Source organism: Carcharhinus amblyrhynchos, chromosome 6, assembly GCF_965287045.1.
Source record: "Carcharhinus amblyrhynchos chromosome 6, sCarAmb.v2.hapA, whole genome shotgun sequence".
NCBI lineage: Eukaryota > Metazoa > Chordata > Chondrichthyes > Carcharhiniformes > Carcharhinidae > Carcharhinus > Carcharhinus amblyrhynchos.
In genome coordinates, this window is record NC_137329.1 from 91,645,573 (window position 1) to 91,670,347 (window position 24,775).

General features: G+C 40.0%; 1 protein-coding gene across 1 annotated transcript in view; it reads right to left on the reverse strand.

The window, feature by feature from the left end:
• Positions 1-23,722, reverse strand: part of mkrn1 (makorin, ring finger protein, 1) — a 77,723-nt gene extending 54,001 nt beyond the window's left edge. The window contains exons 1-2 of the mRNA XM_080190927.1: positions 23,547-23,722; positions 5,946-6,074 (exon numbers count right to left, since the gene is read on the reverse strand). Of these exons, the coding sequence (XP_080047053.1) occupies positions 5,946-6,074; positions 23,547-23,650 (233 nt within the window). The 5' untranslated portion in view covers positions 23,651-23,722. The remainder of the gene's footprint in view (positions 1-5,945; positions 6,075-23,546) is intronic.
• Positions 23,723-24,775: the final 1,053 nt, after the last annotated feature.

The following is a 24,775-nucleotide window of genomic DNA, read 5'->3' on the forward strand; positions in this document are numbered from 1 at the left end:
ATTATTGGAATAACCACATAAACCATGAGAAGGCAAAAGATAAGACTGAAACATTTGCAACAATTCTGAGCCAGGAGTGCCAACTGCATGACCCATGATAGTCTTCACCAGAGGTCTCCAGCATCAGAGATGCCAGTATTCAGCCAATTCAACTGACTCCTCAGGAGGTCAAAAAGTGCTGTAGACACTGGTAACTGCAAAGACTATGGGGCCTGACAACATTCTGGCAATTGCACTGAAGACTTGTTACTCCAAAACTTGCTACAAACTTAGCCAAGCAGTTCCAATGCAGATATCACACTGGTATCTATCCGGCAATGTGGAAAATTGTACGGGTATGTCCTGCCCACAATTAGGGCATTTCCAACCCAGTCAATTTTTTCACCATCAATCCACTCAAAAATATCAGCAAGTGATGAAATGGCAGTGCTTATCAAGCGGCACTTACTCGGCAATAACATACTCACTGAGGCTCAGCTTGGGTTCTGCCAGGGCCACACAGCTCCTGATCTAATTACAATCTAGGTCCAAATATAGACAAAAGAATTGAATTTAATAGCTGGGTGAAAGTGATTGCTTTTAACATCAAGACAGCATTTGATTAAATGTGGCATCAAGGAGTCCAAGCAAAACAGTGGTGTGATGGTAACATCACTGGACTAGTAACCCAAATGCCCAAGCTAATGCTCTGGGGAGATGGGTTTAATTCCCACAACAGCAGATAGTGGAATTTAAATTCAACTAATAAAATCTGGAATTTGTTGTTCACTGATGTCCCAACCTGGTCTGGCCTATATGTGACTCCAGACCCATACAATGTGGTTGACTCTTAATTGCCCTCTGACACAGCAAGCCATTCACTTCAAGGACAATTAGGGATGGACAACAAATACTGGTCTCATGAGCAATACCCACAAACCAGGAGGGAAAACCTTCCACTGTTTGGCATCATACCTAGCACAAAGGAAGATGGTGGCCTTCGTCTCAGGACATTGCTGCAGAACTTCCTCAGCATAGTGATCTAGGCATAACCATCTTCAGCAGTGACCATTGCTCACTGATGAATGCATAACATTCAGCACCACGCACAACTCCTCAGATACTGAAGCAGTCCATGTCCATATGCAGGAAGGCCTGGATTAATAAGTGGCAAGTAACATTTGCATCACATAATAATAATAAATATAAAAGCAAATTACTGCAGATGCTGGAATCTGAAATCAAAAGAGAAAATGCTGGAAAATCTCAGCAGGTCTGGAGGCATCTGTAAGGAGAGAAAAAAACTGACGTTAAGTCCCAGTGACCTTTTGACTTGAAACGTTAGTTCTTTTCGCTCCTTACAGATGATGCCAGACCTGCTGAGATTTTCCAGCATTTTCTCTTTTGGTTTAACGTTCGCATCATGCCAGGCAATGACAATCACAAACAGAGAATCCAATCATCTCCCCGTGATATATAATGGCATTACCATTGCTAAATGCCCCACCAGCAACATCCTAGATGTTACCATTAACTACAAACTCAACTGAACCAACCATACAAATACTGTGGCTATAAGAGTAAGTCAGAGGCTGGGACTTTTGTGGCAAGTAACTCACCTCCTGACTCCTCAAAGCCTGTCCACTACTCACAAGGCAAAGGTCAATAAAGTGAAGGAGCACTCTCCACTTGCCTGGACAAGTGTAGCTCCAACACAAGAAGTTTGACACCAACTTGGATAAGGCAGCCAACTTGACTGGCACTTAATCCACCACTGACACACAGTTACAGCAGTGTGCATCATGTACAAGACGTACTGCAGCAATTCATCTAGGCTCCTTAGACAAACTGCTTTCAAAACAGCGACCGCTAACATCTTGAAGGACAGAGCAGAAGCATGGGAACACCATCACCTGCAAATTACCCATAACTCATATTAGCCTAACCTGGAACTATACTGTCACTCCATCATTGTCACTAAGTCAAAATGCTGGAACTTTCTTCCTAACAGCACTATGGATATGCCTACAAGTTATGGACTCAAGTAGCAGCTTACCACCACCTTCTCAAGGACAAACAATGATGGACAATACATGATGAGCTAGCTAGCAAAGCTCACGTCTGTGAAATAATATTTTTTTCAAGGTAATCAGCAGCTGAGAATTTTGGGGGTTTGGAAAGGATACAAACATACAAAATAGGAGAAGTAAGCCATTTGGCCCCTCAAGCCTGCTCTACCATTCAGTAAGATCATGGAGTCCCACACTCCAATCTACCCCCGATGATCTACAACTCCATTGCCTAACAAGAATCTATCTCTGACTGAAAAATGTTAAATAAACCTGCTTCCACTGACTTCTGAAGCAGAGAGCGGGATTTTCCAGCAGCGCTTGCCCCAAGGCCGGAAATTCCCACCTGAGATCAACAAATATTTGCATGGTCCACCCCCAACTGCTATAATTCCCATGGCAGGAGGAAAAGAAAAATTCCACCCCAAGTGTTCCAAAGTCACACAAACCTCGAGAAGAAACGTCTCCTTATCTCTGTTCTAAGAGCGACCCCTAATTTTAAAGAAGTGCCCCCTTGAACTGGGCTCACTCACAACAGGAAACATCCTTTCCATGTAACCCTGTCCATACCATTCAGGATCATGAATACTTCACCTTTCTCCATAAGACAGCCCACTCATTGCAAGTATCAATCTAGATAACCTTCTCTGAACTACCTCCAATGCATTTACCAGAATAGCTGTTATTCCGGAGGTCATCTCTGAGCTGAGGGAGGACATTCTCTCAATTCCTCTCCATTTCTGCCATCCTGCCATATTTCCTAATCTCCTTTTCCATCTCATGTACCACTCAATTCCCAATCCCCAATTTCCCTCTTCCTGCAATTCTCTAGAGCCGCTAGTGATTTCAGCGCTCCATGGACAACCCCAAGCATTTTCAGGGCTTCCAATTCTCTTCATTAATCCTCTTTACTTCCTATCCCCATACCACAGAGCCAGCAGTATATAAATTTGATGTCTTCACTCAGCACATTGCAACAGAAGAAATTAAATTCAATTCCAAAGAAAGGTAACTTCTCTGTCTCTACGCATGCTTGGTACATGGATCTCAGTCCATAAAAACTGTTCTTTTCTTCCTAAGGCCACCTTATTATTAGCAGTATAAATGGTGTTTCAAGTTGTAAACAGTCTTGGTATCCAAAACCATTTTGCATCAATATAAATGTGGTAGTGTAAATGCAGCCTTATATTCTACTGCACAATTTTCCTCACTGCTTTTCTTAACTGCTTTCTGACTGTGTATTTAAACTTATCCTTTTGTTTTCATTATTACTTCTTTAGGACGGCACGGTGGTTCGCACTGCTGCCTCACAGCATTAGGGACCTGGGTTCAATTCCAGCCTTGGGTGACTGCATGGAGTTTGTACATTTTCCCTGTGTCTGCATACGTTTCCTCCAGGTGCTCCAGTTTCCTCCCACAATCCAAAGATGTGCCGATTAAGTGGATAGGCCATGCTAAATTGCCCCTTAGTATCCCAAGATGTGTAGATTAGGGGGATTAGCAGGGTAAATACTTGAGGTTACAGGGAACAGGTCTGAGGTTGCAAGGATAGGGCCCGGGTGGGATTGTCGTCGGTGCAGGCATGATGGGCAGAACGGTCTCTTCCGCACTGTAGGGATTCTATGATTTTAGAATCTCCAAACTTATTCTGAATTTTCTCTTACTATTTACTGTTTTCCTTCTTAAACAGTGTGCTCTCATTTGCAACTTCTCATAGTTTTTTTTGCACTTTATTTTATCATTTCACTCACCTTTAGCATATCAATGGAAATGTTGAACACCTTGCTGTGGATCAAAAGGCAATGCAACATACCACACAAGCTTCTGCTGTTCCATTGCAAACTTTATGGTTCAAAGAACACTCATGCAGAGTGGCTTCAAAAGCATTCTGAAGTAACACAAGTCAATAGCTAGGATGGGGAACAAAATGTAAAGCTTAAGCTGCTGAAAGTGAAAAAGCCACTAGTTAGGATATGCAAGGTATAAGAGGCAATAGGACTGGTTGGGGAATGCATTGTGGCAGCTCTAAAATGGAAAACTGCATCTGATGGCTTTCTCATTACTAATGACCTCCTTTTAAAAAGGTCACTTTTTATGAAATTATTCAAGAACTACTGATGTCCAGTGTGCATGTTTGAGATGCCTTTTTTGATTGGTTGCTTTTAAATGACTGTGAAACTTAAACCATTAAGTCTTTTATGACCATAACAGTCATTCTAATCAGCTTGCCAAGCTCCATAAATCAGACAAAATTATTTTACAAATTAGATGTAATTGAAATTGAACAGAACACAGGTTGTCCATGATCAGTTATGGTGTAGCCAAATATTATTGTCCATATAATCAACATACATAAAATACAATAAAGCATCTACACCAGTATTCAACTTGAGAAAAGCCATCAACAGCTATTCTTATTCTACATATGGCATAACACAACATGCTCAGTGCCTATAAGTGATTATATATTAACAATTAACTTTTCTATTTGATTGCATACTTTGAAATTTTGCACATTTTTTAATCCAGAGTAAATCTATGAAGTTTATTATTTATACTTGTAATACCACAAAGACATGAACATTTCAGATGGGCAACCCAAGGATCATTGACAGATAAATTGAAGCGATTTAGGAAGCAACTGCTCCCAAATTCTACCATAAATCAGTTACCAGAAATTTTAAAAATTGACCTAAGGCCCCAGATTCGCAAACTACATCAAGTACCCAGACAAAGAAAATTAAAAAAGGGAGTCAGGGTAAGAAAATGCTACACAACGTACTGATAATTATTTTTGTATATTAAGCCTCTAAATATGGTTGGCTTAACAGATAATTCCAGACATTCCAAAGTGCATTCATTAGTAAGAAAATATTACAACAAACACCGTCAGATTTCAAATCGAAACCTACATGTACAAGTACTTTTTAAAAATATTTAATTATCATATGTATTTGGTCACCTTAATTGTGACTACTACAATCTATCTTTTTGTAGTTAGACAGAATATGTATTATTCTATGGTATTCAAAATACTACTTTTAAACGCTAATTCTCAATGCAATTAATTCAGCGCAAGGCAAAAAAAAGAGCACAAGCTGTTTTCTTCAACTTGAAATAAATAACTTAAAGACAAATGCTTGATAATGAAACAGGCTATCATCTCTTATTGGAGATCAAATGTTTTAATTAGATAAGCTTGGTTCTTGTATTGAAACCATGTTATTTTAAAATTTAATAGTTTGAAGAGGCATAAAGTGTGCTGTCAACTTGAGAGTTCTCTAGGTTTGTCAAAATACAGACAAAGATCTCATTGCTGTTAAGGTGAAATGCCAAGAAAGATTTTGCATTACGCGTTGTCAGCAATTTTGTGGATAACATACAGCCAAGGAGGTGCAAGTTAAATGTTCTGTAATCAACTGAAAACTGCAGATTAGATTTTCCAACATAATATTATTTATAACAAATGAGATTTATAGTTTATAGCTACATTACGATTTCAATGAGTATTTATTCTTCAGCTTGCTGTTTGAATCAATTCAAAACGTTATTACAATAAAAAAGAGTTGCTGTTCAGTCATAAGCAATGTCATCTGACCCAACTCTGGCATATTATTGGCACAATCTGGTTTGGAGATAGCAAGGATTTGCTTATGGAAGTGGCCTTTGGCACTGAGCACAAGAGAAATAATTAAGTAAATGGTAAAAAGCATAAGACATAACTTACAAATGAGAAGAGATACATGTGACATTATGCCATTCCACAACATAGTATGGAGCACCATCACATTTCACCATGAACTACCACAAACACTTCACTTTTAGGGGTTTCTGAAAAACTTTAGATTTTGTTCAGAACTAAAAAGGATTAGCATTGCCACAATAGGTGGTCCTTACCTGCAGCGGTCTCCATAGGAACAGGATCCTTTCTGGAAGTATTTGCAGATCAGTGAAGGTTTGCTAGTTGTAAGATCGTGAGAATAACGGCAGTTGTTTCCTTCTTTGCAAACACCATGCATGAAGTACCTATGGAGTTTTACAGTTGGTATTAGTCAATGCATTACATAAAAGGTCACAGACCTGAAAGTCTAATTCTGTTCTCTCACCACAGATACTGCCAGAACTTTCTGCATTTATTAAAAATTATTTACTTCAGTAAATCAAATTTTGTATTTTAGTATCACCTGTAAATTTTAGTCTCCTCACTTAACATTTGTTATAATGGTACACTTGAAAGTGAAAGAATTACTCTTTGCTTTTCAATATAAAAATATGATAAATATATATCAAAGTGACACTATTGTAGATATCATAGATAGGATGAAGTCCTCTTATGTTCTTTGAGAAGCTTTCAAAGTTAAAGAATCTCCAAGTAAAGCTACAAAATGTCACAACATGTAAATAGTCTGAAATAAAGTAACCACACTTTAATCTTTAGTAGTTTAAGCCAATATTCCAATTTTACAAAAGTTTCTAGCTTCAAATTTTGTAAGCACTGAACGTCACCTTAAACAAGAGGTGTTGAATGAACAAGGTTATTATAAATTTCAGAAATAAATGAGAGCAGTGAGAGGTTTTCTTAATTGAATGGAAGAAAAATTGGATTCAGAATTGTAAATATCCCAGTCTCTAAAAGGTGGAGTACACTTGGAAACAACAACGTTAAAAAAATTCATGTTTTGTACATATTTGCATGCAGAGTTTATATAATATATTGTTCATGCCACAATTGTAGAATTATTTCAGGTTCTAGGTGCTCCCCCATTAGTTGTGATATAGATGATAATAGTCAATGAAATTACATTATAAAAGCAACATTATATTTCTGAATAAAAGCTCAAATAATTGGACTTTTCACTGAAAGTGAGATGGTTAAGGACAAAAATTTTTTTAAACTACAGTTTCAAGAGGAAGAGGAGTGAACCAATGTCTTCATTGATTGGTGAATCATTGGCAAGTTGCACAAATGGATAATTATCACTGAAAATAGAAGTCAGAAGAACTTATTTTCCCTAATGAAAGTTATTAAAACAAACGGCAGTGAAATAAAACAGCATAATTTAAAAAAGAAATTTGCTAAGTATTTCACAAAGAATAATTTAAAAAGGATTCTGAGAAAATGCTGGGAAATAGGATTGGAGTTAAACCTGAACAGTGGAATTGGATAAAATGCATCAGTGTGTTGTAATTCCTGTCATTTTATAAATTTAGCATTGAATGGATTCAAACCATGCACACAATAATTATTCGGAAAACCAGACATGCATTATTAGACACAAAAAGAAAACAAAAAGGTAAGTATGGCTCGTCTCTGCAAAATAAATGCTTCACATTTCAGTTCCAATCCTCCCTGATCAAGTTCTGTAATTCTTCAGTATCATCTATGATTAAGATCCACTGGTCATCAAAATTTGACTACTCAGTGCATCAGGTTACGTTAATTTATTTAACTATGCAGCCATCGCTGTTTTAAGTAATATTCGGACTTGTGCAATTTTCTCACATTCCTTTCAAAAGCACTGACCAAGTATTTGTCACTGAGTATTACACTGAGTATTTTTTTAATACTCGTATAATATCAACGACTATGATGGTGGATGAAGTCTGCAGTAGTAGGCAGATACCCAGCCGTTGAGACTCCCTTGCCACTGGAGTTATCCTCTGGCAAGGACCTCATGTCTGATGTGCAATGGCATACCCAGGCTAAAGGATGTCCTGTGTAGCTTATCTGAAATGAATGAATTCTCTATTTCATGTAACCTTTCTTAAAAAAAATTTCAAGAAGATACAACCCTTGAAATGACTTCATTTGCTGCATGCTTAGAATCATCTATTCTGTCCATTGTGCTTCAAGCATATCTGAAAAAAGTGAGCCAAAACAAAACTTTTTCCCCAAAAATATACTTTATTCATAACAATCTCAAATAAACCACTGCAAATCTACATGTCTTTGAATTGCAAACAGTGCAGGATTAAAACTTTTTACAGTTCTATACAAATTACAGTCATAACATTTCAAACCTTAAAACTATATACATGCCTCAGAAATTACTGTGCGCCGTTATTTCTCAGATTTGCTGATAACAAACTACATGTCTGGAAAGATAACCAAACAATTAGCGTGTCACCCAGCTAGTATCATTAGCATAGTCACAACAGAGACAGCATTGGCTCGACAGCCAGTCGGTCGCCGATATGTCTTTGCATACATACTATGGAAATGACTGCAAGAGTACTAAAGTAGTGTGTATCTATCTAGCAGATTTCACAGTCTATATATAGCTTGTAGGTCCTTCAAAAACAAAGTACAACTTACTTATTTGTGTATTCAGCAATTTGATCAAATGGCTCAAAAGTGCTGTTTGTACAGGCAGTCCTCGGACCACAGACACAATTGGTTCCTGGAAACTGTGTTGCAAGTTGGAACCAATTTCCCCAAAGGAACAATGGATCAGTTCCATCAGTGGGGCAAGGCAGCACTTTCACTACAAATTGTAGCGTCATTTTCCGCAGGTTTTAGACATTCATCTAAATGCATTCAGACCTCTGCCAGTGGGCAACAGCAACCTTCCCAATATATTCAGACCCCCTGCCAGTGAGCAAAAGCGACTGTGTCAATACATTCAGACCACTGCCAGCAGGCAACAGCAACCATCCTGATGCATTCGGACCTCTGCCAGCAGGCCACAGTAACTGTTGTCTTCAGCTTGGCTGAGCCAAACAGGCGGGACGGCAAGTTACAATGAGGAAATAAGAACTCTACACTGGATGTTGATAGGTCAGGAGAGTGGGTCAAAAGACGGCAGATGGAGTTTAATGTGTGAGGTCATGCATTTTGGTTGGAAAAATGGGAAGGTGACTTATTACCTAAGTGGGACAAGACTTCAAAGTGCTCCAGTGCAGTGGGATCTGGGTATGTTCATTCATGAGTCACCGAAAACCAGCATGCAGGTACAGCAGATAATAAAGAAAGCAAATGGAATGTTAGCATTTCTAGCTAAAGAAATAGAATATAAAGCTAAGGAAGTAATGTTGCAACTATACAAAGCATTGGTGAGACCGCACCTGGAGTATTGTGCACAGTTTTGGTTCCTTTATTTGAGGAAAGCGTTAGCGGCATTAGAGGCAGTTCAGAGGAGGTTCACTAGATTGATTCCAGAGATGAGGGATTGTGGTATTTAGAGAGATTGACAGGCCTATACTCTCTGGAATTTAGAGGAATGAGGGGAGATCAAATTGAGGTATATAAAATGATAAAAAGGTATGGATAAAGTAGAAGTGGAGTGGATGTTTCCTGTTGTGGAGCATTCTAGGACTAGAGGTCATAGTCTTAGGACAAGGGATAGCAAATTTAAAACAGAGTTGAGGAGAAACTACTTCTCCCAAAGGATTGTGAATCTGTGGAATTCACTACCCCAAAGTGGATGCTGCAACAGTGAGTAAATTTAACGAGTAGTTAGACTTTTAATTGGTAATGGGTTGAAGGGTTATGGGGAGAAGGCTGGAAAATGGGAATGAGTAACATATCAGCCATAACCAAATGGTGGAGCAGACTTGCTGGGCTAAATGGCCTAATATCTAATGTCTCCTATATCTTATGAACTTATGAAAAAGCTTCAATGGGAGAAAACTATGTTTTTCCGACAAACTGTAGCATTATTTCCCAAAACAGTCCTTCAGTATCTGAGTGTAGCGCTGTCAGGCAATATGTTGCTGATAGGCCACAGCAACCGTTCTTTTTAGCAATCCAATGACCCAGTGAAAGAAGAGTACAGGAGATCAGCGTTTCTGTGGGTGGTTTCTCAACTTCCCCACACTTGTTCAAAACATATAAAATTTATAAATCAAATGTAAAAGATGGGTAGGTATGGCATCCATCGTAAAGTCAAAATCAACATCAGCAACTTGAAAGTGGGTGGCAATTTTTCAAAACATAAATGGTATTCATTACAACTCAAACAATGTGAAGTCAAGAACTGCCTGTATTATTCAAACTGACATTTTACGCTAATTTGTGACAATATCTGTCTGTTGCAAAATGTCTATCATCTTGGATGTTAATTCATCTGAAGTGACATAGATATGTAGTGAAAAGTCCATAACTAGAAATAACTAGGTCGACTGTGGATCTTATTTTTCAGAGTATAACAAATTATTTTGAGCAGAGGTCTAACAGGATGTGCAAGCTTTTCTATGGGAGCTGACTCGGATATCGGGCACTAAAGTAGCATTGGGAAAAATCCACATTCTAATAAGGGCATTGTGTACAGAAAATTTCAGAAAACAGCACCAAATGTGATTGCACAAGTTATAAGTAAGCTCTAAGAACAGATTCTGACAGTACTGAAGTTTTCTTTTATAATTCATCTATGGGGTGTGGGCATCGTTTGCTAGGCCAGCATTTATTGCTCTTCCCTAATTGCCTTGGAGAAGTTGGTGACGAGCTACCTTCTTATACCACAGGTACATCCACAGTGCTGTTAGGGAAGAAGTTCCAGGTTTTGACCCAGCGACACTGAAGGAACAGCAATATGTTCCCAAGTCAGGTTGGTGAGTAGCTTGGAAGTGAACGTCCAGGTGGTCCATGTGTCTCTGCCCTTGTTCTTCTAGATGGTAGAAGTTGTGGGTTTGGAACGTGCTACCTAAGGAACATTGGAGAACTTCTGCATTGCATCTTGTAGATGGGACACACTGCTACCACTGTTCGACATTAATGGAAATAGTGAATGGAGTGTCAATCAAGTGGGCTGTTTTGTGCAGGATGGCATCAACGTCAAGCTTGAGTGTTGTTGGAGCTTCACTCATCCAGTCAAGTTTACATCTCACTCCTGGCTTGTATCTTATGGATGGTGGACAGGCTTTGGGGAATCTAGTCACTGAAGGCAAGCACGCAGGTGTAGCATGCAATAAAGAAAGCAAATGGCATGTTGGCCTTCATTGCGAAAGATTTTGAGTACAGGAGCAGGGATGTGTTGTTGAATTATACAGGACCTTGGTGAGGCCATACGTAGAGTTTTGTGTGCAGTTTTGGTCTCCTTCTCTGAGGAAGGATGTTCTTGCTCTCGAGGAAATGCAGTGAAAGTTTACCAGGCTGATTCCGGGGATGGCAGGACTGACATATGAGGTTAGGATTGTTTTCGCTGGAGTTCAGACAAATGAGGGAGGATCTCAGAGACTGATAAAATTCTAACAGGACCAGACAGAGTAGATGCAGGGAGGATATTCCCAATGATGGGAGAGTTCAGAACCAGGGGTCACAGTCTGACGATTCAGGGTAGTCCATTTAGGATGGAGGTGAGGAGACATTTCTTCACCCAAAGAATAGTGAGCCTGTGGAATTCATTGCCAAAGGAAGTATTTGTTGCCAAAACATTGAATGTATTCAAGAGGTTACTGGATATAGCCCTTGGGACAAATGGGATCAAAGGTTATGGGGAGAAAGCTGGATTAGGCTACTGAGTTAGATGATCAGCCACGATCGCAATAAATGTTGGAGCAGGCTCGAAGGGCCAAATAGTCTCCACCTGCTCCTATCTTCTATGTTTCTATGAATCAAGTGGCAAGTTGCTTACTGCAGGATTCCTAGCCTCTAACCTGCTCTTATAAATATAGCTAGTGCAGTCCAGTTTCTGGTCAATGGTTACCCCCAGAATGTTGATAATGAGGGATTCAGCAATAGTAATGCTGTTGAATGTCAAAGGGAGATGGTTAGATATTCTCTCTTGTTGAAGATGGTCATTGCTTGGCACTTGTGGGTGTGAACTTTACTTGCCACTTGTCAATCTAAACCCAGATATTGACCAGGTCTTGTACATTTGGACATGAACTACTTCAGTACCTGAGGAGTTGCGAGTGGTGTTGAACATGGTGTTCAATCACACCCCAGCAAATATTCCTACTTCCAACCTTATAATGGAAGGAAGGTGATATCATGATGCAGCTGAAGATCGTTGCTCCAATAAAAAAAGTATCTTAAGGCAAAGGAAAGAGAATGATCCAAGATTTTGGCAAGTCACTCAGATTTCCATCATACACAACAGGGGGTACGAACTTTTCAAACAATCCCACTTGAACATTGAAAACATCCAATTACAGACATCGTCTTTCCTAACATGGCTTCTATTTTAAGCTGTGTAACGATAAGGTTAAGTATGAGTAATTGCAGACTTGTCAATGGTGGTTGTGGCAGGAAAAACCTCAGGGGCTGAAGAAAGAATATTACAAACACACTGGAAAACATTAAAGCAACTGGACCGAGGCAGCAAGAACAAGTGAACCTGTTTTTATTCAAAAGATCCTTTTGGTTCAACCACAAAATTTAAGTGACAACTTTCTTTGAACATTAGAGCAATTAATAAACAAAAACATCAATTTTCTGAGATCAAAGGAGGCCATCTCGATTCGTTCTTCCTGCTGGGCTATTCAATGATATTATCAGTGGGAAGTAAATACCACATTAGTTTCAAAACTGCTTTACTGTAAATAGTAACTTCTTCACAGAGGTCTATGTTTACCTGAAAGCACTCAAAGCTGAGTCAAGAGCCGAAGCATGCAACTCCTGCTGAGCTTATGGTCATTCTGTGGAGTACTATATTGGTGAAGTTACTGTGAAAATCCCCTAGTCGCCACACTCCAGCAACTGCTCAGGTACACTGAGGGAGAATTTAGCATGGCCAATGCACCTAACCAACACGTCTTTCGGACTGTGGGAGGAAACCGGAGCATTGAGAGGAAATGCATGTAAACATGAGGAGAATGTGCAAACTCCACACAGACAACGATCCAAGCTACGAATCAAAGCCTGATCCTTGGCGCTGTGAGGCAGCAGTGCTAACCACAGAGGTTATGGTGGGAGGACTTCGAAAATCTCAACGCAAGCAGGCAGTCAACATTGTTTTGTGAAGGGGAAATGCTGTTTCATTAATCTACTGAGGAAGCAACAGGCAACACAGAAAAAGGGAAACCTATGGACGTATTGTACTTAAGATTTCCAGGGCTGAGAGACTGTTACATTGGGCGATTTGTGGAGTTTGCTCCACTATTTGTGGAGTCCCCCCCTGCCCCGCTCTCCCCACCCCCTGCTGCTGTCACCGTCCAAGTGGTTCACTCCACTGGGAATTACAGTAGCTCCCCACTTTCTAAGAGCTAGCAGCCCAACCTTACTGGAGTGAAAAGAGAGCAATTGCTGCCCCCCCCCGAGGGTCGGGTGGTGGGGAACATTCCCCTCCCTACCCAGGCATCAGCACCCTGCAGTGCCCCCTGACCCTGAGGAAAAAGTGCCACTGCCCAAGAGGCACCTGGGCACTGCTTACCAGGCATGAGGGAGCACCAAGGTGACAGAGCATATGGGGACGGCCAAGGGCTTGAGGCTGGGGGGGGGCGGGGGGGGGAAATCGAGGCTAGGCCCAGGAATAGTCGGGGGCCAGTGACTGGGCAATGGGTGTGCGGAGGGCTGGCGTGTGGTAGTTGATGGTCGTCAATCAAGAGGCCATCAGTGCAGATGTGGCCCGCTCAGCATGCCAATTTCAGCCTCTCCAGCAGAAATAGGTCCCGCCCCCTGAAATGTAATAATATTCACGCTGGTGGCCTTTGCGGTATGGGGCATTCTTCTCTGAACTTCCACTGAAAAAACCAGCGCGAATTACTCCAGTTTTTGCACAAATTCAACGCTTAGAATTTTTTGGAGAGATTTCACCCAACACTTCTTCTCATTTACTCTCTAAAAGTGAGACCTCTTATTCTTAAATTGTGCACACTAGCTCTAGTCTCTACCATCGGTGGAAAACGTCCTCCTGACGGCATATGTAAAATGGTTTCCCTACAAATGTCTTTAGGAGAGAAGAGTGGTGAAAAAAACGACCATTAGTATGATTAAAATGCAGTTTGCTAGCAAAGACTATTTGTTCTTTACAATAACAAACGGTGGTGCTGACTATTCCATAATAAATAGTATAAATCCTTTCTGCAACAAGGTTTGAAAAAACATTTTTAATGAAAAGTACAAATGACAACAAATTATATAATTACAAATCTTATGGCATCAACTCCAAGCTTTCAGCTCCTTGCTTTGTTCCACCCCCTCTCACCTCATTTAAAATTCTCATTGCCTACTAGCATGATGTTTCATCCCCCCGCCTCCTCACCAATGTCCTTTTACGTGGAGTATCAATTCATGTCTGTGTCAAGATGCAGTACAAGATGCCAAGAATAGATCCTCGCAGAGATAAGAGTGTGGAGTATAAAGAGAAGCCATTGATTAACATGTTTTAGCTGTGGTGTGAGGGGTAAAAGTGGAGACAAAAATGGAGTTTCTTCGTCATTTCTTCGGTCCTCTGAGTTACAACCAGGTAAGGAGTTGACTGCATCCCCTTGTTGCCCTCGCTTCATTTGACCACAACTTTAAATCAGAAACATCAAGAAAATCAAACTCAGTCTGAAGCCAGCCAAGTCACCAAAGTGCGGACTGTGAGTCAGTGAATCCTTAACTGTTTACACGCTGTGATTATGAAGGAACAAACAGAACTGAGTTCAACAAAGAGGTTAGCTTTATTGCGCACACACACTTGAAAATCACATCCACAAATGTAGCTTAAAAAGTGGGGACAAGTTGTCCAAATTCGAGTTCAAAAAAAAGTAAAAGAGTATAATTTGCCATTTGGTGACTTGGCTGGCTTCAGATGAATTTGATTGTCTTGATGCTTCTGATTTAAAGATGTAGACAAATAAGTTGGTTACTCTTCAGGAGCTGGTACTGCTGAGTTAGCTTCTTTGAGAAATCTCTGTCTATAGCAGAAAGGGATGATCACAATCAGCAAACATTGCTCAAGGTTTACCAGGTGGATTGAAAAAGAGGTCCCACTTTAGTCCTCTCCCTAAGCTGCTTCCCTAAAGTTCTTCTGAGAAAACATATGCTTAAAACATATAAAGGATTGGCTTGTCACGTGACCTTCTTTCTCCAATTGCCAGGGAGATTTTAAAAAATGACAATATCCTTGTACTCCAAAGGTGACTTGATAGCTTATGTCTGGTAGTTAACTTAATCAGGATCCCATCATCCAAGCAATTAGTCTTAAATGTTGGTCTCCAACAGTTGAATACCTCAGACGATTGTCATAGGTAACTTGCTATTGAGACAGAGCTGCAAGTCCTTCATACTTGCCTCAAGTCATGACTTCACTCCAAGGGCTGAAGGACAATAACTGCTGACCTAGCCAGATCTCACAAATTATTTTAAAAACATGTGGAATGTATAGGAATGCAAGCTGTGTTAGGCATTTTGGGATGCAGTTTCAAGTTACTTTAATCTCTGTGTTTTCAAAAGCTCGATTCAGGTTTTAACCAATGGATTAAAAATCATTATTTGTCAGAAAGCACATCTTCGTGACATCAGCAACCTCTGACATTGTCAACCAGTCATTCACCTTAAAACCTCCATTTTATGTCCAGCTTAAATAAATTTTGAACCAAACAAGGACAGTGTAGCCAAAGTATCAGCATGACATCTAGATTTTTGCAAGCTTCTACTCTTTGACATTTTCTTGTATTGCACCATAACATCATCCACAGATAAGGAGTCACTGCCACATTATGCTGATGACACCACCTCCACAATCTCTAGCGAATTCTCATTTCTAAACTTGAGTGAAGCGTCTCCTCTCAGATTGGTAGTTAAATGTTCAGTGTTGAATTAGTTGCAATTTCCTGTAGCTTAGTACCAGAAAGATCAAAGCCTTTTAGTCAGATGTGACCCTAGTTACTACAGAATTTTCATTTGGCCTCCACTGTTGAATACTACACTTTGGTGCCAAGTGCAACTACACTCACCTCTCCACTGACATTCAGCACTTGCATCCACGTTTCGATCAACATTTCACTAATACCAAATGATTATGGAGGAATTCGAATTGGAAAATGCCAGATCAATCATCTGACCTCAGCTGCTACAAATCAGTGAACTTGGCATTATGCTCTACAAGGCATAATAGCCTTGTCAGAAAACAGCAAATCTGTTTTCTGGCTCAATGTGAGCAACACTGCCTGGGATTTGCTGGTGTACAGTAGTAAAAGTGCCAGATTCCATCTCATCGCTGAAAGAAGTTAAAGTTAACATTCACATCACCCTGCAACAGGTGCTTGTCGTGGTGGCAAAATGAAATCTGTAAACCTACAACCAAATTCATGGTTACAAAGTAAGGCCTCAACAGTGACCCATAGTGATGAATATCACTAAAGATCTGTTATATTTATGTAAATCTGGAACGCTTGTTATCAAGGTTGTATCTTTTGGGAATGTAAGTAACGTTTCTGAAGCTGGTTTGTGTAACTGTTTAATACCATTGAGTCAAGAACTGAATAAATAGCATTATCAATAGCAAACACAAATGAAAATTACTGATCATGAAGTTTAAATGAACTACAAATCAGTAACAAATATAGTGTTGCTCATAAATATCAATAAGTAAAAGCCAATTGTAAAAACCTTTGATTTTGTTTTGAGTTCTTGCTGAGAGAAAAAATTAAATGATTTTAATTTAAGAAAATGATTAAAACTTATCTAAACAATAACAATGTGTACATTTGAAGGAGCAGCCTGCAGCTCAGGGACATACAGCTGATCAGATATCAATTTTAGCTGAAGAAACTCAAGCTAGACTGGTACAATTTCTAAAATGCACCTGTTCTACACCCAGAACTGTTACCATTGATTTTATGGCGACTTACAAAAATTTTGAGAACTTACATAATGACAAAGTACTGAAAAAGGAAAAACCACAACAAAATTATTTTCAGTACTAGTGAACATAATCGGAATTTGTTCCTGTCTTAAATGTTCTATAAAATTACTCTTCAAACATATTCAAATTTAAATGCCATATGTATATTGACAACTAATTATTCGATAATTCTATATAAGGATTCAGAACAGGTTCTTATATTTTGCTAAAACCAAAACACCGCTGATGTTGGAAATCTCTTATTCCTTCCACACTATCACAGACCTCCATGTTTGTTCTTATCCCTCACTTCCCTGTACTTACTTAGAACCGCTGACATTTCTGCTTTTTTTTCCAGTTCTGATGAAGCTTCATGACCTCGGGCTATTTCTCTCGCTATGGGTGCTGCCTGGCCTGCTGATTGTCTCCAGAAGTTCCAATTTTTGTTTCTTCATATCTTATACATTATTCAAATACAGTTTCAGCCATTGCACCTCTCGCTTACCAAAAATGAAGGCTATGTGCTTTTGCAATCTGAATTTTATTCAAACTTGGATCAAAATTACAGATACAAAAATAAGCTGAAAAAAGTGATGATTCTAACTTGGATTTTTAAAATTGCAAGCATTTCCAATCTGCATATTTGCCTCATCAAACAATTAAACTCTGAATGACCTCAAGCACTTTATATACATAAAATTTGACTTTGTGACCTTAAAAGGAGACTATTTAATCTTACAGGAGAATAATACATTCCTGCTCTTTTAAAAAAGTACAGTTTGACTTATTATGAGTGATGTCAAGGGAGATAAATAGTTTAAAAAAATTAAATTCCTATTATCCTTTAATAACTGCACACAACTGAAAGTGAGGGAGAATAAGTAGAAACATTCAAGCCGAATAAGTGATTTACCATGGAATAATGTTTTATAGGTTTATAACCTACTAGTAAATTGGCTTAATGTTATTCTCAAGCCACTTGAACTTCAGGAGAACAACTCTGACAATTCGCAGCTAACCTGGTGTTTTATTGGAGTACTCAGTGTAGGAATCTAGGTAATAGAAGCTGCCTGTATAGTAAATTTCTCAGATCAATCACAGATTAAACTTACTGCAAACATCAGACTCCAAGTCAGATAATGTTCTGCATCCGGAACACTTGGAATTTGATGAATCCACATCAAACACAAGAAAGTGAACAAAAATAAGTGCAACATTTCACCTTTCAAAATACCATGAAGCAGTTCAACCAGAATGAATTAAGGCTTTGTAATTGCTCATGGGTAATCACAGATGGCATTTTGCAGAAATTCGCTCATAGCATAAGTGACCAAATAATCTGGTCTTATTTTTGTGACAGTAATGTTAATCAGAGCACGAGGAAACCAACTACTCTCCTTTCAATAGTGTAAGATAATCTTTATTAACAGAACAAGCAGACAGTGCCTCAGTTTAATGTGTTAATGCAATAGGTCCTTATTATTTACTCCATTGAAATATAAGCCTATTTACGTACATAAATTCTGGAGTGGGGCTTAAATCATTCATTTTCTCATTCAGAATCAACATTGCTATCAAATGAGCAAAGCTGAAATGGAAAGATCAACTCACACCACTGTTTACGCTAAATCAAAAGGGTGTATTGGTGTAATATATTAACAGTTGTTATACTATAAAAAGCAGTACAATTATTCCTCAGCTTTGATGGAATTAAGTCTCTATAAAAGCATAAAGTATAACTTAAGCCAACACAGGATGAATAGATTTCAAGGTACATTTTTGTTTGATCAATGAATTTTACAATTTGAAAGTGCTTCAGTGTCATTTCTAGAGAGTAATTTCCAGAGTATGTGAAAATTTGTATGACGGCATTCATGGTATGCTACATAAAATGTTTTAAAGATAGGAATCCTTCCTGTAGGAAGAAAAAAGGGTGACAAAAGTACTCCATAACTGGCAAGCAAAATAGCAAGGAATAAAAATGAAAAAGATCCACTTTTTAAAAATCTGATCATGGGATGTGAGCATCACAGGCTAGGCCATCATTTATTGTCTACCCACTCCTAACTACCCTTGAGAAGTTGGTGATGAGGTGTCCCCTTGCAGTCCACATGTAGTGGGAACACCCGCATGGCAACACGGTGACACAGTGGTTAGCAATGCTGCCTCACAGTGCCACGGAGCCAGGTTCAATTCCGGCCTCAGGTGACTGCCTTTCTAGAGTCTGCACGGGTTTCGTTCAGGTACTCCAGTTTCACAGTCCAAAGATGTGCTGATTAGGTTGATTGGCCTGTTGGCGAATTGTTGCAGTGCATCTTGTAGATGGTACACAATGTTGCTACTATGAGGCAGTGACGGAGGGAGTGAATTTTTATGGTGGTAGATGGAGTGCCAATCTAGCAGGCTGCTTTATCCTGGGTAATGTTGAGCTTCTTGAATGTTGCTGGAACTGCACGCATCCAAGCAAGTGAAGAATATTCCATCACACTCATGGCTTGTACCTTGTAGATGTGGGACAGGCTCTGAAGAATCAGGGGGTGAATTATGCTCTGCGGAATTCCCATTGTCTGATCTGTTCTCGTTACCACAATATTTATAGGTTGATGAAGTCCAGTGTCTATTCAGTAATAATCCCCAGAATGTTGACAGTTGGGATTCAGTGATGGTAATAACATTGTCCTAGTTACTGACACACAAGTAAGGCATTCAGGTCTTAAAGTGACGAACTGAATGGCTTGCCAGGTTCAATTCCTGCATTGGGTTATTGATTGTGGCTTGAAGTTTGCGTGTTCTCTGCGTGGGTTACCTCTGGGTGTTTCTGTTTCCTCCCACAGCCCAAAGATGTGTAAATTAGGTAGGCTGGCCATGTTAAATTGTCGCTTTTAATCCAAGAATATGTGGATTAACTATCGTACACATGCAAGGTTGCGGGGATGAGGCTAGGTGGGATGCTGTTTTGGAGGTGGGAGGGTGCACATTCAATGGGCCAGGTGGCCTCCTTCTGCAGTATAGGAATTCTATAATGTAACACAGATTAAGGCCACACAAACTGTTAAGTAAACAGAGCTTCAGATTACTCAGATTGCCACTTGGATATAGAATTTTGTGATTTTGAAAGTGCTTGTCGGTTTCAGATTTCACCTCAGAGGTGTAGACCATTTCAAAAACCATTCTGCATCTGTAACAAAGCGTCAAGATGACATATGATGACAAATTCACACAAGTAAATGATGGTAACTCACAAATGATAAGGGCATGACTGAATTTGCATCACAATCAGGCTGTTTCAACTGTGTTCCGCAGCTAGTGAAAACATAAAATTTAACTACAAATAATATTAATGCCAATTTTGGACAGGTCCTACTGGTACTCTCCACACCAACAATAACATTTTCAAAACAATGCAGTCACCTCTTGAAAAATATTTTGCACAGACAATATTAAGTTTAAAACATTCAATTTACTAAAGCAATAAAGCAGTATTTATTATTCCTAAAAATATTTTTATTTTATGATTGAATTTTAACTCAGGCTTGACATAAAACTATTATAATAGAAACAAATTTGGGTCTGGTGAGAACTGTTTTAATATTCACAACCAATTTGCTATTCAAGACTGAACCTTTACAAAGTAAGTTTTTAAAAAAGTGAATATAAAAATAAACTTGCACGGCATAAATTTTCTCTTTCTTGTACTTCCATTTCTATGACTCTATTAACTCCGACACAGGAACAGGTCATTCAGCCCAAACTGATCCAGCATTCAGTTAGATCATAGCTTATCTGGATCGATACTCCAACTACCCACCTTGGTTCTATAAACATCAAAAATGGGCACAAGAGCTTGCTACATCGCAGTTTCAACATTCGGCATTTACTCAACAATGTGGAAATTGTCCTGTCCCCAAAAAATAGCACAAATCCAATCTGGCCAATTATGGCTCGTTCACAGACAGTGGCCTTACTCAACAATAACCTGCACACTGATGCTCAGTTTGGATTCCAGCAGGACAGCTTGCTCAACAGCACGAGGCTCAAGAGCTTATTGTAGCCTTGGTCCAAACATGGACAAAAGAGCTCAATTCAGAAAGTGAAGCAACTGTGACTGCCCGATTGACATTAAGGCAGCATTTGACAATGTAGCATTAAAAAGCCCTAGTAAAATTCAAGTCAACTGAGGGCCAATGGGAAAACTGTTCACAGGTTGAGACGTACTGAGCACAAAGGAAGATGATTGTGTTTGTTGATGGTCAATCATCTCAGCCTCAGGACATTGCTGCATGGGATTTCTCCGGCCAGTATTCGAGGTCCAACCTTATTACCTGCACCAATGACCTTCTCACCATACTGTCAACAGTGGGTCTGTGATGATTGCAGTGTTCTGCTCCATTCTCAACTCGGTCCTTATCCACCTGCAGCAAAATCTGATCAACATTCAAGTTTGCACAAATAATCGGCAAAGACCACACAAGTGCCAGGCGTAACCATCCCCAGAAAAAGAGATTTTACCTACTCCCGGTCCCCATGGCATTCAAAGGCATTACCATGTCTAAACCATTTGCCATCAACATCCTGGTTACCACTGACAAGAATTCAACTACAGTTATTTAAATATTGTGACCTCAGACAAGAACAGGTCAGAGGCTGGTATCCTGTGGCATCTCCTGACTTTGGTCTTTCAGGGAATTAATGGATATGGGAGCAGAAAATGGAGACAAAGCCAAAGATCAGCCACAGTTGTATTGAAATCAGACCAGACTCAATGGGCCATGTGGTCCACTCCTATTTCTTATGCTCTTCAAAGTCTGTCTGCTATCCAGAAGGCATGTTGGAAGTGTGATGAAATGTTCTTCCGTAAAGGCATGCAGCTCCAACACACAAGCTCAACATCATCCAGGACAAATCAGCTATTTGATCAGTAATCCTTCCACCATATTAAATATTCATTCTGCCCACCAACAGCACATTGTGACTGCAAGGCGCACCATCTTGCTACTGCGATTTGTCAAAGCTTCTTCAACAATATCTTCCAAACCCACAAACTCTACCACTGTAAAGAACAAAGGCAGAAGAATGGCAACATCACCATTTGCAAGTTCTCTTCTAAGTCACACAAAATCTTGACTTGGAAAAATATCTCCTTTCCATCACTTTTGTTGGGTCACAATCCTAGAACTCCATACCCAAAAGTACAAGATGACTCCAGCCAAAGTACCTCACCATCAAAGGCAATTAGAAATGGGTGATAATGCTGGCATTGCCAGTGATGCTCCATCTCATGAATAAATAATTTCTCAAAAATTATCTCAGAAAAATTTATCCATTGAAGTTCTGAAAATTTTCAATTCAAGCCTCAACAACTTTTTTTTGGAGGGAGAGAATTTCAAATTTCCATTGTGTTTGAAGTGTTTTCTGACATCATGCTGGACAGCTGAGTTCTAATTTTAAATTTATGTTTATGGACTTCTCCTCCAGACGAAATTGGATAGAGAGAGGGGCCATAAACTTTTGCGATCATCGCAAACACCTCATCGGATCACCCTTTAACCTTTGATATTTAAAGGAATACACTGTCCTCTAATTGCCCTGATATCAGTAATTCAACCATTTTGGCCCTAGTATAATTTTGCAAAATCGGCACACCACCCACTTCAAAAATCAAGATATGCTCCTGAGACGCAGAGGCCAGAACAGAATGCAGTACTCTAGATGGAGTCTAACCAGAGCACTATCAGGGAAGACATAACTTTCACTACTTTGTATTCCAGCCTATCCAAAGTAAAAGACAACACTCCCTATGCCTTTTCTAAAATGATATTTTACATAATCCACTAACTTTTAGTTATTTCTGTAGGTAGACTCATAATTCTCCCTCCTCATCCAGTAGGTAGCTTCTTGCCATTTAGAAAATGACATTTCTTAGATTCAAATAACTTCCTCATACTTCCTTACATTGAACTCCATCTGCCAGTTTTGTCCCCTCAGAATGTAGCAACGTGCGTTGTGACTCTTATCTATATCACGTTCACATTCCATCTCCAAAACGAAAGTATTAATGCTAGATCAGTGTACCATTCCCCACTGTTGCTTCAAGTGCCGAGTTACAGCATCAATCTACAAGTTTACAATCTACAAAACCACGTGCAATTATAAAAAAGAGGCTTGCACTTTCTGGGCGGAGGTGCATGAAAAAAAAGTTTTCTATAGACCAGTTTTCTCTCTGAAATCTAGTTAAGCAGAAGCGATGAGCTCTCGACCCGATCTTTACTGAAAATTATACACCGTGTTCACAAACAATGAGTATACATAGTTTAAAACAAGGGCACATTTAGTTTTAAATCATTTAAATTACAAAAATGGAGGAAACTTCAACTCATAGCAGTGTTTGATTGACGACATGACCCAAAAGTTTCTCAGCAACTTTCAAAGTTACATCACAGTCAACAAAAACACCCTTTCAAAAAACAAGTAAATTACAGTAAGATGTTCAGGATCCTATGAAGATCAACTGTTCTCTGAACATTTGAGAAATTCAGAAATCAAGAGGGAGTTCAACCGATACGTCGTAGAAAAGAATTGCATCAGATACAAACCTTACCTACAAACCCATATGGGGGCAGCGCGAGCTTTCGCCCAACTGGGGACTGTTCAAATCGCATTCTCTGTTATTGTCGCTGTCTCTAAACAGATCGCCCCTAATAGGCCTTTTACCGTTCTGTCCCTGACTACATGCGAGCGCATACGAGAGCTGTGTGCCATGTATCACATTATCTTTGTTGTTTACCTGCAAGTAACCTGTTTAGTCCAGCCAACGCCGCCGCCGCCTCCTGCTGCTGCTGCCGCCGCCGCTGCCGCCGTCGTCCCCATGGATGCCGCTGCCTCCGCCATTATCCAGCCCTGTCACAGCGCGGCTACAGCCGGGCCTTCCACCGGCCCCTGCGCCACCACTTCCGGGGAAAGGACTCGTTCTCGAGCTCGAGCTCGCTCTGGAGGCCACCGGGGCCGCGCACGCCGACCCCACGCTCGCGCACGCCGTCTCTGGAGCACACTGATCTCGGAGAAGAAAGGATAAGTGCCACGTTTCGTTCCCGAATACCGATCAGATCAGTGACTGCCCGCCTGCCGGCCCGGTTAACAGTAACAGAGGTTAAATAATATATATATTTTCTTTTAAAGTCAGGTCCGTCCGAATGAATCAAGGAAGAGATACAGGATGAAAATGGGAACAAATCATAGAGGATCCAAGATCTCTATGGCAACCGTGACTTTGATTCGCCCCGAAAGGGGAATCGGTAATTTCCGGAGAAGAGGGGCTCGCTGCTTTCGATAATTTCCGGAGAAGCGGGACTCGCTGCCCTCGGTAATTTCCGAAGAAGAGGGGCTCGCTGCCCTCGGTAATTTCCGGAGAAGAGGGGCTCGCTGCCCTCGGTAATTTCCGGAGAAGAGGGGCTCGCTGCCCTCGGTAATTTCCGGAGCATACGAGCGCATGCGCATGGGAGTGAGAGTGCTGGAGATGGAGCGGCCAGAGGGTGGCGGAGTGAAGCTGTCACATCATTTCCCCACTTTCACCAGGCCGCAGGTAGTAACGTAAATCCGATGTCATTTATCATCACAACCCACACTACATAATGGCAGTTGTATTAAGGGGCTATGAGGGGATATATGTTTTCTCGTCGCCAGTATATTTACTGAATAAAAAGACGGATAAAAATCATTAGGCGAGTCCAAATTCCAACGTTATTTAACCCATCATGTTTGTTGTCACGCCAGAAGTTTCTCAATCTGGACCAAAGGTGCGATCTATGAGTAAATAATCATCTCAGGTCAGCATCTTCTGGTGACTATTAGTAGATTGTTTACCTCTTGCTGGATTCTGGGGACATTAGAGAACAATATTTAATTTCCCTAGTCTCCTGCCCTGGAACAATTCTGTGTAATTCAGGGTTTTGCTGAAAGCCAACTTGTTTCAATAACATCACAAAGGATTTTAAAAGTATTATGTGTGGCTTCAGA